Genomic DNA, 14,008 nt, shown 5'->3' with positions numbered 1-14,008 from the left:
CTGTAGAGTCAGTCAGGAGCACCAAGTTTCTGGGTCTGCACATCACAAATGACCACACTGGCCAAAAAAGCACAGCAGCATCTCCACTTTCTGCTGCGACTGAGAAGGGCGAACCTCCCCCCTTTCATCCTCAACATGTTCTACAGAGAAACCACTGAGAGCATCATAACCTCATGCATCACTGTCTGGATTGGCAGCTGCAATGCCTCAGATCGCAAGGCCCTGCAATGAATTGTAAAAACTGCAGAGAGAATTATTGGAACATCTCTCCCTTCAGTATCAGACATCTATCAAACACGCTGTGTGAACAAGGCCTTCAGCATCACTAAAGACCCCACCCACCCATCCTACGAATTTTTTGCCCTGCTGCCATCTCATAGGATGTTCTGTAGCATACAGGGCAATACATAAAGACTGTACAACAGTTTCTTTCCTCAAGCTATCAGGCTCCTCAGTGCCTTGACACCTACTTCCATCACAAGAGGAAAGACTGGACTGTTGAACTGAGATAACTGACAACATTAAGATGTCGTTAACAACAATATTGTATCAGTAAATTATTCTATAACAATAATTATTACCAGCACTTTAATACCTCATTCATCTCATATTGCACTGCTGCAACGATAATCACCTGTTACTTTTGATGTCACTTTGTACTATTATTATTGTATTGTATTTTACACCATGTGTACACTAAATGTTTCCCTGACCCCCACTGTTTCAAACTTGAACTTGGCTTTCTGCAGCATAGAGAATGTGAATGACTGTTCTCTCAAAGGCCATTAGAGGTCAGGCTTTTCACTTAGGAATCATTATTGGTCTCTAAATGAATTTCCGATTATTTTGGAATACAAAGTACCTTAACGTAACTCATAAATCCATAATATTCATTACATCATAGTTCATACATTCATATGTTTAAATGTACCTGTTTGTTTATAAAGGCCTTTGCTTCAACATAGTCTTCGATGTCAATCATAAATAAAAAAACAAACACACACACATATATATATATATATATATATATATATATATATATATATATATATATATATATATATATATATATATATATATAAAGATCACGCCTCGTTATATACAACATGCTGTTGTTTATTTTAGGCTCATGTGTTCGTATTGCTGTGAACTCTTGTGTAAACAGCATGGGGAGGGTCAGTGAGAGGAGGGTTAAGAGGAAGTGGTGCCGAACAGGCTGTTTACTTCCTGTGCTTGTGGCTCTGCAGGCGTTTTTCTTGATGTCCGTTACTCAGGCTCACATGCAGAGAGGGCATGCTCAGTTCCTTCCCGAAAACAGCAATACGAAAGCAGACCTGCAAAACTCTTCTTTATGCTTCCGCGTAGAGCTTATGCCTGATTGCCAGAGAGACTTGAGCTTTATTTCTCATACCAAACTTGCCGATCTTCAATCTAAGTAGTTTCAGTTTCGCTAAGAACGCACAATTACTTTATTTATTAAAAAAGACATTTCAGATAAACCTTCTACCACACCATCAACAGTAATTTTAATGTGTGATTTAAAAGTCTGTATTGTTGTGTGGACTTTTGCAAGGGTTTCTAAAAGCACATTTCCTCTTTCTAGAAAGGTTGTGAAAACATCTCAACTTTTTCCTTATAAAAGTATTCTTAATAAAATAACTAAATACTCATATTTCATTGCAATCCACTATAGAGTAGATCTTAAATTTCAAAACTGAATGCTAGCAGATATCTGAAGACATACCAATAAGACCCCTTCTTCTTCCTGACACTTCTTAAAACCAGAGTATTCAGGACTGGATTTAACCCAAGGCATGGTAGCTTTTACTATTAGCTCATCTGGGACTTGTACACTCCCTAGTTTCTCTTTTTTTCTCTGTTCAAACCACCATGACCTAGAGCATCACCACAGCGGTATTCTGGTTGCACTCTGGTTTAACATGAACACTCGGCTCTCGGCAAATACAACACACAGGCACACACCACCACACTCTGCCAGGTTCCCATGCTTGCTGCCTCACTGTCATTTGCCTTTTCTTTTGTGTTTTTATCACTTGACCTACAAAATCACCATGTGAAGATCCCACTTAGGCTGAGGTGTAGGGTTCAGGCAGCAGGGCTTACACTAGGTTTAGTGGTCTAACCTTTATGCTCTCAGCAATGAGAAGTCTGACAATGAATCCTCACATTGGTCAATGTGGATGCTTGATGCGGTCACACAAATATCTTGTGTGTAACAACTGAAACATTGGTATCATTTCTTTCAGTTGTACAGTATGACTATTGTATTTTGCACATATATCCCACGATGCATACTTCTGTCACAAACTACTTTCAGTTTCATTTGTAGACGTGATTTCAGTGGCCACTGGTTTTGCTGCAGGACTCAAATTTTACTTTGGCAATCCAACACAGTACCAAATTACGTTTATTGTACAAGAGTAAACAAAAAATGGCCTTAAAATCACACATTGAAATGTATAAATATAACCATGAACTGCATAGGGACACCAATATGCAACATTTTAACATGGTATAGGCTAAATAGGAAAACTGATAATTTTGTAAATACATAGAAAACAGCAGAAGTGTGATTTAACAGCCTAACACATGGAACAAATGTTATGGCCAAATGTATTTGTATTAGCCATATTACCAATAAAAAGTTTGACGCACAGCCTTTAATGTCAACAACAAAAGATATGGGAAGCATTTTTTCCTGGCTTTTAAAAGTTAACAAGTCTATTTATTTTGCTATCCTAACAAGTGTTATACTGATATATCGGCCAGGCTGATTAATCAGCCAAAATTTGGCCATTTTGAGATTGAGTCTGTTAACTGCACCAATTGGCTGATTAAAAGAAGTGGTCAGTCTACCTAGAATCAGTTCCAAAACCTACACAGTGTCTTGTCAACGGATAATGTATCTTTTCTATTTTCAAAGAAGTAAATGTTGTGTAAATTAAGTGTTCATTTAAATCCAGCCATTTTGTGAACATCTTATTTGCTATAATTAAATTAAATTAAATTATATACATATTGTCATTATATCTGCCATCGGCCACAATTTTCTTTAAAGCTGAAGTATGTCATTTCTGTGACACAAGTGCCACTGAATGGAATTGCAAAAATAAACAAAGTTTTTAAAACAGCTTTCTGCAAACTGTACGTCACTCATCTGTCATTAATCAAATGAACAAATAGGCTCGACCCCAACTAACACCATTGGTTGAATAATGTTGTTGGGGCGGGTCTAAACGGGTCCCTCAAAACATACAGGGAGTTTAATATTGCCACAGAGACACAGTGTTTACAGTTTTTGAGAAAATTAACCTATGAATGGCTTAGTTCTCTCTGCATCGGATAGAAGAAAGTATTATAACACTGAAAAAGTTACATTCTTCAGCTTTAAATATTTTATCAGTACCTGCATCGGTCATCAAAACCCCTTATCGTTCGGCCACTAATCCTAACTATGCATGATCGTATGGTTAGTTGCATCTGATTATTTGCATTTAGGATTTTTTTGGCCCTACTGTCCGTGATGCTATCAGAATAGACCTGCTACCCACCAGTTGAGAACCACTGCTTTATCACTCTTTTAAATATACATGTAATGTTAATCAATATTGGATTATTATTTTTTTTTAATTAATCCTCATCATGTGTGTCAGTTGCATTAGAGTAATGCAATCGCTTTAAGCAATCTTCTCAACAACGCTAAATGTAAATGACTGTGCACAGCTTGGGTAATATTTTAGATAAATATAACAGAGATCCTTTACATCTTGCAGCAACTGCCTTTGAGAACTTGGCATGGAGCAAAACCACACCACGCCACCCCCCTCTATGAGACCGAGAGCTGGGCAGTTGCTACAGGTCTTAGCAAAACAGGAAATTTCATGTTTCCTTTGCTACTTATAGCGACTGCTCATAACGCACAACTTCTACAAACCTACGTAAATGTAAGCTGAATAGGTGTAGGCAGAAAGACCACTCTTATATTAGGTGACCCCCAGAGTCAATCCAAAAAGTGGCAAACTGCAAGCAGAAATAGCTTTAAACATGTCTGCTCTATACAATAAGCACAATGAAAAAGTGCAAGTTAGTTTCAAGTTAGGCATTAGGTTCATAATGTTGATTAATTAAACTTAATTAAAGGAATATTCCGGGTTCAATATGAGTTAAGCTCCATCGACAGCATGTGTGCCATAATGTTGATTACCACAAAAATGTATTTCGATTTAATTTTTTCTTTAAAAAAAGCAAAAATCTGGGTTCCAGTGAGGCACTTACAGTTGAAGTGAATGGGGCCAATCTGTAAACATTAAAATACTCACTGTTTCAAAGATATAGCCACAAGATGTGACAACATGATTTAAGTGTGATAAAATCACTTAATTACCTTTTCTGTGTAAAGTTATATCCAATTGTACAACTTCGTTGCCATGACGCTGTAACGCTGTTAACCCTAAAACCCTTTTTTTTTTTTTTTTTTTTTTTGCTACTCAACATTATGCTTCAAATGCTGTCGATTGAGCTTAACTTGTATTGAACCTGGAATATTCCTTTAAGAAGAATACCCAAAATACAAAAGAGGAAGAAATCAAAGACAATACAAGCTCTGACTTGAAATGTTACCATAAAAGGTGTTAGATTCATATCAGTACTGTCATTATGAGGCAATTTTTTTAGAAATATTTGTGCAAGGTTTATGCATTTGTAATATGTTATTTAGTGTCATCTTCAGATTTAACATTAATATTAGATAAGGACATATTCATAACTTCTTGTCAAATAACATGTTTCATATCAAGGTTCTGTTGCAAGCAACCTGGGCGCTAAAAACGCAAGGTCATGGGTTCGATTCCCATGGAACAAATGCTAATATATATAAATACATCATATTTGTATACCTTGAATGGACTGTAAGTTGCTTTAGATATGCCTAAGATAAACTGTAGATAAAAGCATATGCCAAATGAATAATGTAAATGTAACACATATTGATTGAAATTTTAATTGAAAATTAAAGACTTAGATCTTTGCTTGAAAAGGAAATATATACACTCAAAAAATGAAGTCATTACCCTTTCTTAATTGAATTTGAGAAAGATTTTACAAGCAATTTAATCTAATTAATTCAAATTAAATCTGTTTAATCGAGCTAACATAATTTAGTTGGATTAGGTCAAATCAGTGCAATATAGCTGATTTAACGCAACTTTATTAGATTCATCAAACTAATTTTTTTTATGTTCGTCCAACTTAATTTGATTAATTTACTAAGGTTTATTTAATTAATTGTCTTATGTTGGTTCAAATTAAAGGTGCACTTTGTAACTTTTGTCTTTGTGTCTTCTTGGACTTACACTGATGTGGCTTGGATGCAGCATCATTTAAAATCACTAGTTTTCAGTTTCAGATGCCATTGTAGAAATTTAGTATTCACAGTTAATCATGATTACTTTAATCAATGAGTGAAAGTGTCAAACAACAGGATGGTTACTGAGATTAAGCGAGTAGGGTTCAGCTGGTCATGTGATTCTAACATGGCATCCCCCATATGTGGACCCTCTCCATGTAGAATAAAACAGCTTTTATGAGGTTACTGACATGTCTAGAGTTTTCATTTTAATGTGAGTGCTCATGATTTCCTACATACAATTGTGCTCAAAAGTTTGCATACCTTTGGAGAATTGGTAATATATGTACCATTTTTAAAGAAAACATGAGTGAGCAGGCAAAACACATTTCTTTTATTTCTTATGGGATTCATATTCAACTGTAGGTTATAACAGAATGGCACAATCATAAAACCATGGCAACAAAGAAAAAAATGAAATGACCCCTGTTCAAAAGTCTGCAAACCCTTAGTTCTTAATACTGTGTATTGCCCCCTTTAGCATCAATGACAGCGTGCAGTCTTTTGTAATAGTTGTCTATGAGGCCCCAAATTCTTGCAGGTGGTATAGCTGCCCATTCATCTTGGCAAAATGGTTCCAGGTCATGCAAAGTCTTTGGTCATCTTGCATAATCCGCACATTTGAGATCTCCCCAGAGTGGCTCGATGATATTAAGGTCAGGAGACTGTGATGGCCACTCCAGAACCTTCACCTTTTTCTGCTGTAACCACTGGAGGGTCAACTTGGCCTTGTGCTTAGGGCCATTGTCATGCTGGAAGGTCCAAGAACGTCCCATGCGCAGCTTTTGTGCACAAGAATGCAAATTGTCTGCCAGTATTTTCTGATAACATGCTGCATTCATCTTGCCATCAATTTTCCCCATGCCTTTAGATCTCACACACCCCCAAAACATCAGTGAGCCACCACCATGCTTCACAGTGGGGATGGTATTCTTTTCACTATAGGCCTTGTTGACCCCTCTCCAAACATAGCGCTTATGTTTGTGACCATAAAGCTCTATTTTGGTCTCGTCACTCCAAATTACATTGTGCCAGAAGCTGTGAGGCATGTCAAGGTGTTGTCGGGCATATTGTAACTGGGCTTTTTTGTGGCATTGGCGCAGTAAAGGCTTCTTTCTGGCAACTCGACCATGCGGCTCATTAATGTTCAAGTATCGTCATATTGTGCTCCTTGAAACAACTAGACCGTCTTTTTCCAGAGCAGCCTGTATTTCTCCTGAGGTTACCTGTGGGTTTTTCTTTGTATCCTGAACAATTCTTCTGGCAGTTGTGGCTGAAATCTTTCTTGGTCTACCTGACCTTGGCTTGGTATCAAAAGATCCCCAAATTTTCCACTTCTTAATAAGTGATTGAACAGTACTGACTGGCATTTTCAAAGCTTTAGATATCTTTTTATATCCTTTTCCATCTTTATAAAGTTCCATTACCTTGTTACACAGGTCTTTTGACAGTTCTTTTCTGCTCCCCATGGCTCAGTGCATCCACGTGAGAGCTAACAAATTCATTGACTATTTATACACAGACACTAATTGCAATTTAAAAAGCCACAGGTGTAGGAAATTAACCTTTAATTGCCATTTAAACCTGTGTGTCACCTTGTGTGTCTGTAACAAGGCCAAACATTCAAGGGTATGTAAACTTTTGATCAGGGCCATTTGGGTGATTTCTGTTATCATTATGAATTAAAAAGGAGCCAGACAACTATGTGATGATGGCGTCATATGATCACTATCCTTAAATAAAAGATAGTTTTTTTGCATGATCAGTCATATTTTCAAAATTTCACAATTTCTGCCAGGGTATGCAAACTTTAGAGCACAAATGTATATTGGAAAATTACAATTTATGTTTATAGGACTTCATATTTAACTTATTTAATGAGATCAAAATTACTGAGTGCAACTTTAATTTACTTTTTTAACCATTATGCCAAGTGAGTATGTGTAAGGACAGTGAAACTGTTACATTGACACTTAGATAACAACTATTTATAAAGCTAAACAGCACTCAAATCAAACATAACTTGATAGTGCAAGTCCATCCTCAACCAATGCACAAGCACAAGTCTTCACCACAATGGTAACCCGCCAAACTCCAGCCAAACAAACACTACTTTTAAAAAATTATAAAACAGAGCAGTAAACATGAACAAAACTCATCCTGTTCTTATCTTGCTCAAAAATGCATAAAATAACACCTAGTTTCAACATTTGTTCACACCTTCCAGTCCCCTGCAAAGCATGCTGGGAAACTGAAATCCCCTGTTTCAATAATGCTACAAAAAAATGTTCATGTAGACCTTACTCAAATGGATTAAGTGAACTTAAATTTTACAAATGTAATTAAATGTAATGTAATGAATTTAAGACAAAATGTTCTAGAATTGTGTTGCTTTAGTTAATTTTAATTAAGTGAACAACCTGCAAATATTTTTGAATGTATACAACCTTTCTAGAAAAAACAAACAAAAAAAAAACATCACAGCAGCCAAATACTTAACGTGAACTTAAATGAGGACAAAATGAAATACACTCACATGCTTACAGACCAATATGGCCTAAATCTTTGCCATGTCAATATCATATTCCTGTTATACTGATTGCCATTTTCTGAGAGTAGTAACTTTTACACAGACATAGATTAGTTTTACAATAACATGTTTGTCAATACGGAGTTGGTCTCCACCTCTTCTTAATAGCACGAGGCAACATTTTTGGCCTGAAGGTCAGCAGGTAAATGACAGAGATGCCTACGATGGAAACACTGACTGTTACGAAGAGGAGGATGTACCACACAAAAGATTCCTCATTGCTGATACCACCACAGTGGACTGCGTCAAAAAGCATCACCTTATGATGCCTGAGGTTAAAGTCCAAACATGTAATTTCTGAGAGATCAACAACACTAATGCCTTTATTCTCCACAAACGTCCTGTACCAGTCTAAATGGCAGCAGTTGAAGGCATTTCCATTCAGATACACAGCCTGCAGTCTCTGAGCTAAAATAGTGGCGTGTTTGGATGGTATGGTGGTCAACATGTTATCCCTCAAGTCCAGAAGTCTCAGGTTTAATGCCACCAGAGATTCAGGAAATTCTGACATTGAGTTTCTAGAGATGTTTAAAGACCTCAAGTGGCTGTACGGAGAGAAGTCAAAGTCTTGTAAACCTGTGTTACCAAGTCCCAAATGCTCCAAAGTGTTACTGAGACCTGCCAAAGATTCCTGTTTGATGTGTAGGTCTAGATTGTTTGACAGTTCAAGGTGTGTTAATGGTGTGCCCTTAAATGGCGAAGGCGGCATATTTTGTATGCCACAACCTTCAAGGTAGAGCTTTTTCAGGGTAACAATGTTTGACCACAAAACACAAGTTGAGGAACTGTAGTTTGACTCTTCAGAAAAACATACATCCACTGGGTTATGACTAAGGTCTACTGTGCTCAGACTTGGTAGATTGGCAAATATCGTGGGTGAAAGTTTTTGAATGTCATTTGTGCTCAGGTTCAGATATGTGAGGTTATTTAGCTTGCTGATGGTGCTTTGGCTCGCTTTGAGCTCAGTAAGCCTGTTTTTGCTGACATCCAGTTCATAGAGGGTGACTGGGAGATCTTCAGGCGTCAAACTGAAGGACTGTAAACAGTTACTCCTCAGCCTCAGCCAATTCAGACGTGGCATTTGTTGAATGAATCCCTGAGGGAAGTTGTCCACCTTGTTCTCACTCAGGTCCAGGAGCTCCACAGAGGAAATGTCACCATGAAGGCTCTCATTCCAAAGCTCCATTGTGACATTGCCCACATTTTGCCCAAGATTGTAGAACTCAACCTTAGTGGTCCAGTTTGAAGATGTGGCATTTGCAAAGTCTTGGTAAAAGCTCACCCAATTATTGGACAAAATCAAAGTCCTTATATGGTTGTGTGTTGGAAGGAACGGAAAGAACAGCAAATGATTATCGGACAGATCCAATGTCTCCAGCTGAAAAGTCTCAGACAAATTCTGATTGGTTATGAACCATTCAATGGAATTGTGGCTGGCGTTTAAGACCAGCAGTTGGGTCATCTCAAAGTTGACCAAACATGGAAGGCAGTTGAAGGCCAAGTTCAACCTCTGGAGTTTTTTCATATGATAAAACGCTCCATCAATCTCAAACAACAGGTTCCTCTCTACGTTCAGCTCCTTAAGCTGATGAAGGTTTCTGAATGTTGTCTCATCCAACCTCAGCATCACATTCCGAGACAAGTAAAGGGACTCAAGAGAGGACAGATTCTGTAACAGCACAGACACCATGTCCTCGGTGAGACCGTTACCTGAAAGATCAAGAGTCTTTAGTTGGGACAAAGGGCTGAATGACTGCGCCACCTGCTTATGTCCATCATGAAGCTCGTTGTCAGCAAAATTGAGGTTTTCTATAAGAGGCGACTCAGAGAATACATTCTCTTCCACGGTCCTTAGATGATTGTTTGCACAGCTGCAGGTTCGAAGAATAGGATATCTTGAGAGACAACCATCCTGCAAATTAATGAGAAGGTTCTTATCTAAATAGATCTCCTCAATTTGCGGTGGTAAGTGGTTTGGTACAGCAGAGAGCTGGCAATTTTTGCACAGAGCCGTACTTTGCATCTGCAGAGACAGAGAGAGACAAAGAGAGAGGAAGAAAAAGAGAAGGAGAGACCAAGACTATTATAGTTTGTTACAGATTTAGATACTCTTCTTAGATACAGTGGAAAAAAATAAAATAGCAGCATTATGATGTGACAGATCAGAATTTCCACTAAAGCACAAATGGCCAATTTTAAGTTTGCTGAGCACTGTGTTCTGTTTTGAGAATACTTTGAAATTAATGTTTAGTGATTATAAATTGTCAAGTCAAGCAAATTAAGAAGTCAAACCACCCACGGCCAGCTTATTTTATTTCATTACAGTTTCAGTATATTGTTGCAAAGTAACGTCACACCAGGATTTTGCTTCCCTTAAGTATTTTCCATTTTAAAGCTATTTCTGTTCTTGTGAATCACTATGTGTGTCTATATTTATTGAGTATTTAATCAGTCTTCACTTTTTTGTTAAGAAGCCATTTTATAACATACCAGTCTACAGGGGAAGGCCTGTGGATGTCCAGAGACTGAAAGCAGGACCACAAGTACCGGAACCACGGCATGACAGAGCAGAACGGACAGACGATCAAAGACTGGCATCTTAACATGATCACAGTGATGACGGTGGAAAAGAGTATTAGAGCACCATGCCCACTAAAAAAATGGACACAACTGTTCAATATTTATTCATTTAGAGTATATAATTCATGTGTGTCAACTTTGGAGTGGGGGGCATGTATTTTGCATTTTATATTTTTTTTGCATATCATCGCTGTCTGATGAAAAACACGCATCTCCAAAAAAATAAAAAAATAAAAAAATACAATAAAAAATATATCAAGAGCATGGAAAAACTACTTTTCTCATAAAAAATCTTACATGATACTTGTTAAACAGACAGCCTGATTAAACATCTTTTCATTGGTCATTTTGATGCACAATTCAAACAGTAGGAAGGGGTCATTTGGCGCATTCCGTCTATGGTAAAAAGTCAAAATTGCCAAAAGTGGAGATACGTGTTTTTCATCGGACAGCGACGATATGATATATAAAAATATATTATTATTATTATGATAATAATGATGAAAATGTATGCACTTGATGCACTCAGATACAGTAACATGTTTTACATGAAAAACCTTTACCCAAAATAAGGATGCATTTAAAGAGGTTTCTATAATTTATAGTGCTTTGACACTTTTTTCAGGTTATATGTTGCAATACATTGTCCATGTTAAGTATATTACGTAATTACTTTACTAGTTAATTACTAGTTAATACCAATTATCCACGGGTGCCAACTTATTTTGTGGATGTGTGCTTGAAATTACACATTGCTATTAAATTTTAGCACATATAATATTAGTAACACGGATACTGTAATATAAAGTGACACTGCCAATCTTTTAGCGCCTATGACATTTGTCTCTTAAGATCCCCCATTTTTAAATTCCAATTCATAACTAAGAAATTACTTTGATACCTAGCAGTTCACATGTGGCACAGGCAGCGGCAATTTGTGGCTACAGTTGACATAAATGTAAAACCAAAGGTAATGCCTTTGCACTTTATATTGAAGCATGAACAGTCTGATAATACTATAGGTTATAAATCAGTAAGGCTGAAGTCATTGTATAACGGCTGGATGGATATATGTACAGTGGCCCCAAAACGTAAGTCACATAAAAATGTATGAATGCCATTGCTTTTTATAACTAAACATCAAACCAAGTGGTATTCATTTTAAAGAATTATAGCACAAACACACATTTCAAGCAAAATATTTCACAAAAAGTAGTTTTTAAATGTTAAAACAAGAGATATAATGTTCAAGTTTAAGACAAAAAGTATTCCGACACTTTCTGGTAGTCAAATTTAGTGGACCATATCCATACTACATCTGCAGTTACTCTGAGGGGGGCTGACTTCTACAGTACATCCACTAAAAGTTATCTTGATACCAGTTGGTTAAAAGTAATTGTTAGAATGGAAGAAAAAAAGTTTGATCTGAGAAAAGGTCTATCTAAAAGGTCATCATTTGTTTTCTAATTCTGCTTAGCTTGATATTTTATTATCTAATGCCAAGAGATTTTTTAACATTTTAAGTGTCTCTAAGTGTCTTTTTGGGGACACTGTATGTCTAAATGAGAAGTTAAGACATTAACATGCTAAGCACCATTAACCTGTGGCATTTCACTGGACATCTTCAATAAGCCTAATTTAACATACTGTAGCCTAGTGGTTAAAGTTCTAGGCTGGTAAACAAAGCACTGTAGGTTCAATCCTCACAAAGAATGATACATGAACCATCACCTCTGTGCCCTTAAATAAGGTACTTAATCACGTTACTTCAGGTGACAATTGCCGTAGTAAGTGTGCTGTAAGTCACGTTGGAAAAACATTAAGCAATTAACATTTAGTCAGAGCTTCCCTGTTTAATATGTATACCACAATATAGACATACATGCGTGCACACACACATAGGTATAAAGTGCACTCTTACCCCAGTGGCCAGGATCGTGCCCTAACCTCTTCTGCCAAATTTACAGTAGACCATTACATCAGTTTGTGGGGAGGTTCTGCTGGCTTGGTCTCTTCGAAGATGCAAAGTGCTTTACATCTGCATCTCTGCACTGTCTTTAGTAATTGCGGAAGCAAGCAAGCAACGGAAACGCAGTCACATGAAGCCAGTCAAGATCATAAATTTCACACACACACCCACACCCACACCCACACCCACACACACACACACAGTGTGCAGGGTCAGAAATGTGCACGTTAAATTTGTAAAAACCTACCATATCCCACAACAGCAAAAGTATCTCAGTTTCAGTGTATCAGTTCAGCAAGGTGCAAAAAAAGACAGACATCAAGACTTTCCTTACATTTTTTTTATTTATTTTTTTAATTAATAACTGATTGGATAATTGAGGGGTATGTGGTTGGAAAAATGCACCTGTACAATGCTCAAAGCTGATGCAAAAACATGTCAACTTTATTTCAGTATTCAGTTCAGTAGACCACAAAACCTACCAAGCAACACACCCCAAGCACCCACTACTGGTTTCACTCATAAGGTACTACTAAAGAGGAAACCACAGAGAGCTAACACCCTTCCTGCCAAAAAGATGCTGGCCCAACACTTTTGCTCGTTGAAACTGTCACAGCCTCTCAGCATCAGTAGTCACAAGTTGTGTTATTGTGAAAACTTTAACATGTTCCACATTGCTTTATTTTTTAAATGCATCTGCTGATAGTAATCTCCCTAAGGGTGATCAAGTGTTTTTTTCGTGACAGAAATGTACCCGAATACAACCTGTTTTAATATTCCTTTGGTAAACTGTGACACAAAAGAAATGGTCTAAATGCATATTCACTGAATAACAGAAAAGCTGTAAAAGCTACATGGTTGGTCTCAGACTAGGTGCAGATGTTTAGATGTAAAATGTTTTCCCCTGTGGAACCCAAGTATAAAATCGATCAAAAAGCATTGTTTAGGCCCACTTAAAGGTGTAATTCAACCAAAAATGAAAATGTTGTCATCATTTACTCAGTCTCCATCATGTCGATTGAATCCTCTATGGCATTGGCTCTCAACTCATGGAGCCCCCCTACACATTTTGGATATCTCTAATCAAACACACCTGATTCAGCTCAGTAGCTCATTAGTGGAGACTCCAAGACCTGAACTCGATGTGTCAGATGTGTCAGGGGGGCCTCCAGGAACAGGGTTGTGAACCACTGCTCTGTGGCTTTCTTTCTTCTGTGGAACACAAAACGATATGTTATGCATCTTGTCAGCCTCAGTCACTATTAACTTCCATTACATCTTTTTTTTCTCAATACAATGAAAGTGATCGGTGACTGAGGCTAACATGGCTCACATTCTGTGAGTGGTGCTTAACTGTGCAAAACTGGTGTGATGTGGGTGGTTGCCACGGCATTGCTATGCAGTTGCTAAAGTGTTTCATGTGGCAAAGGCCCTATCTCCAAGT

The 14,008-nt window shown here is 37.4% G+C and overlaps 1 protein-coding gene across 3 annotated transcripts; it reads right to left on the bottom strand.

Annotated features, from left to right (window-relative positions):
* Positions 1–5,736: 5,736 nt before the first annotated feature.
* LOC127431881 (transforming growth factor beta activator LRRC33-like) lies at positions 5,737–12,659 on the bottom strand. Of its 3 annotated transcripts, none has more exons than XM_051682500.1 (3): positions 12,517–12,659; positions 10,506–10,667; positions 5,737–10,038 (listed from the first exon to the last, which is right to left on the bottom strand). In XM_051682500.1, exons 2-3 carry the CDS (start codon positions 10,611–10,613, stop codon positions 8,089–8,091), a joined length of 2,058 nt encoding a protein of 685 aa, XP_051538460.1. In that variant the 5' UTR covers positions 10,614–10,667; positions 12,517–12,659; the 3' UTR covers positions 5,737–8,088. The 3 variants fall into 3 exon arrangements, with proteins under 3 accessions (XP_051538460.1, XP_051538461.1, XP_051538462.1); XM_051682501.1 differs by having other exon boundaries at positions 10,506–10,613; positions 12,517–12,647; XM_051682502.1 differs by lacking the exon at positions 10,506–10,667.
* Between the last annotated feature and the right edge of the window lie 1,349 nt (positions 12,660–14,008).

The sequence above is a fragment of the Myxocyprinus asiaticus genome, chromosome 41 (genome assembly GCF_019703515.2).
Source record: "Myxocyprinus asiaticus isolate MX2 ecotype Aquarium Trade chromosome 41, UBuf_Myxa_2, whole genome shotgun sequence".
Lineage (NCBI taxonomy): Eukaryota > Metazoa > Chordata > Actinopteri > Cypriniformes > Catostomidae > Myxocyprinus > Myxocyprinus asiaticus.
The sequence above is the reverse complement of the archived record's forward strand: the minus strand, read 5'-3'. Positions and strand labels throughout refer to the sequence as shown.

Excerpts from the sequence above, each read along its gene's own strand:
- LOC127431881 (XM_051682500.1), bottom strand. The coding sequence starts at position 10,613 with ATGCCAGTCTTTGATCGTCTGTCCGTTCTGCTCTGTCATGCCGTGGTT. Across the intron at positions 10,039-10,505 it reads AGGCCTTCCCCTGTAGACTG|ATGCAAAGTACGGCTCTGTG; the intron begins GTATGTTATAAA and ends CTGTCTCTGCAG.